Below are 1,235 nucleotides of genomic sequence, written 5' to 3'. Positions count from 1 at the left end.
TGCCACTCGGATTGGTTGATGTGCGGCCAAGCCGCGGGGCAACCAAGGACACGTGACATGGCCTGCCTTAGCGACACGGCTCCCTGCCCCGCATCCTATCCAATCAGATCTGCAGATTGGCCGTGACGTCAGGCAAGGCAGGCTTTATAAACCGGTCCTCGCAGCTGCCGTTGCCCTTCCTTCTGAGCTGTGGGGGAGGCGAGACACTCCGACATGGCTGAGCCGCGGTCCGCCCACACTTCGGAGGAGATCGTGGACACCGAGGAGCGCAAAGAATCCGAGTCCAAGAGCCCCCAGCAGAAGATGCCGAAGCAGAAGGCGCCGAAGCAGAAGGCGCCGAAGCAAAAGACGCCGAAGCAGAAGACACCCGTGCGCCGCCAACGCCACCGCCGCCGCCCAGCAGACGACTTCGCCAGTTTCGCCACTTACTTCCGCAGGGTGCTGAAGCGGGTGCACACAGGCCTGAGCCTCTCGCAGGAGGCCGTGAGCGTCATGGATTCGTTCGTTAAGGACATCTTCGAGCGCATCGCCAGCGAGGCCGCGCGCCTGGCCCGCTCTAACAAGAGCCTCACCATCACCTCCAGGGAGATCCATACATCAGTGTGCCTGCTGCTGCCCGGGGAGATCGGCGAGTACGCCATATCCGAGGGCACCAAGGCTGTCATCAGGTACACCATGTGCGAATGAGCTGCCTCGGGACCACCTGAGCATCGCAAACCAAAGGCTCTTTTCAGAGCCACTCACTTGGCGGGAAAAGGCCTGTAGCACTGAAAAGTCCGAGCCACTCTGGTTTGTCGACCTCTGCCACTCTGTCCATGTGTAAAGCGTTTCTTCCCTGAGGGAAACATTATGAACCTTATCAACTCCACTTGAGTGTACGTCTGTAGAGCCATGGGTTCCATGGAAACCCGTGCATTTTTCTTAACCATACTGCACGTCTTCCCCTCCTAAATGGTCATTTCTATTACTTATATCTCTAGGTCAGCCTTTTTAGGGATCTTTACTGCCAAAGTTATCTCCCTAACAATTTAATTTGCCTTTTTAGGTTGTCATTCTTCCCCGTGGATGTAGCAGTATCATCCAGGATTTTTAATGTGTGAAATAGGGACAGAGAAAGTTCGGTAGCAGATATAAAAATCAAACTTGCCCATTCACACTCCTTCAACATACTTCAAATCTCAGTGCCATTCAATACATAAAATAATAGGACCCAAACACACTGCCAAAAGAGATAA

General features: G+C 53.9%; 1 protein-coding gene across 1 annotated transcript; it reads left to right on the top strand.

The window, feature by feature from the left end:
* Nucleotides 1-213: 213 nt before the first annotated feature.
* LOC135320095 (late histone H2B.L4-like) lies at nt 214-687 on the top strand. The gene has a single exon (XM_064482617.1). It carries the CDS (start codon nt 214-216, stop codon nt 685-687), a length of 474 nt encoding a protein of 157 aa, XP_064338687.1.
* The last annotated feature ends 548 nt before the right edge of the window (nt 688-1,235 follow it).

Source organism: Camelus dromedarius, chromosome X (assembly GCF_036321535.1).
Source record: "Camelus dromedarius isolate mCamDro1 chromosome X, mCamDro1.pat, whole genome shotgun sequence".
Classification (NCBI taxonomy): domain Eukaryota; kingdom Metazoa; phylum Chordata; class Mammalia; order Artiodactyla; family Camelidae; genus Camelus; species Camelus dromedarius.
This window is presented reverse-complemented; position numbering and strand designations above follow the sequence as displayed.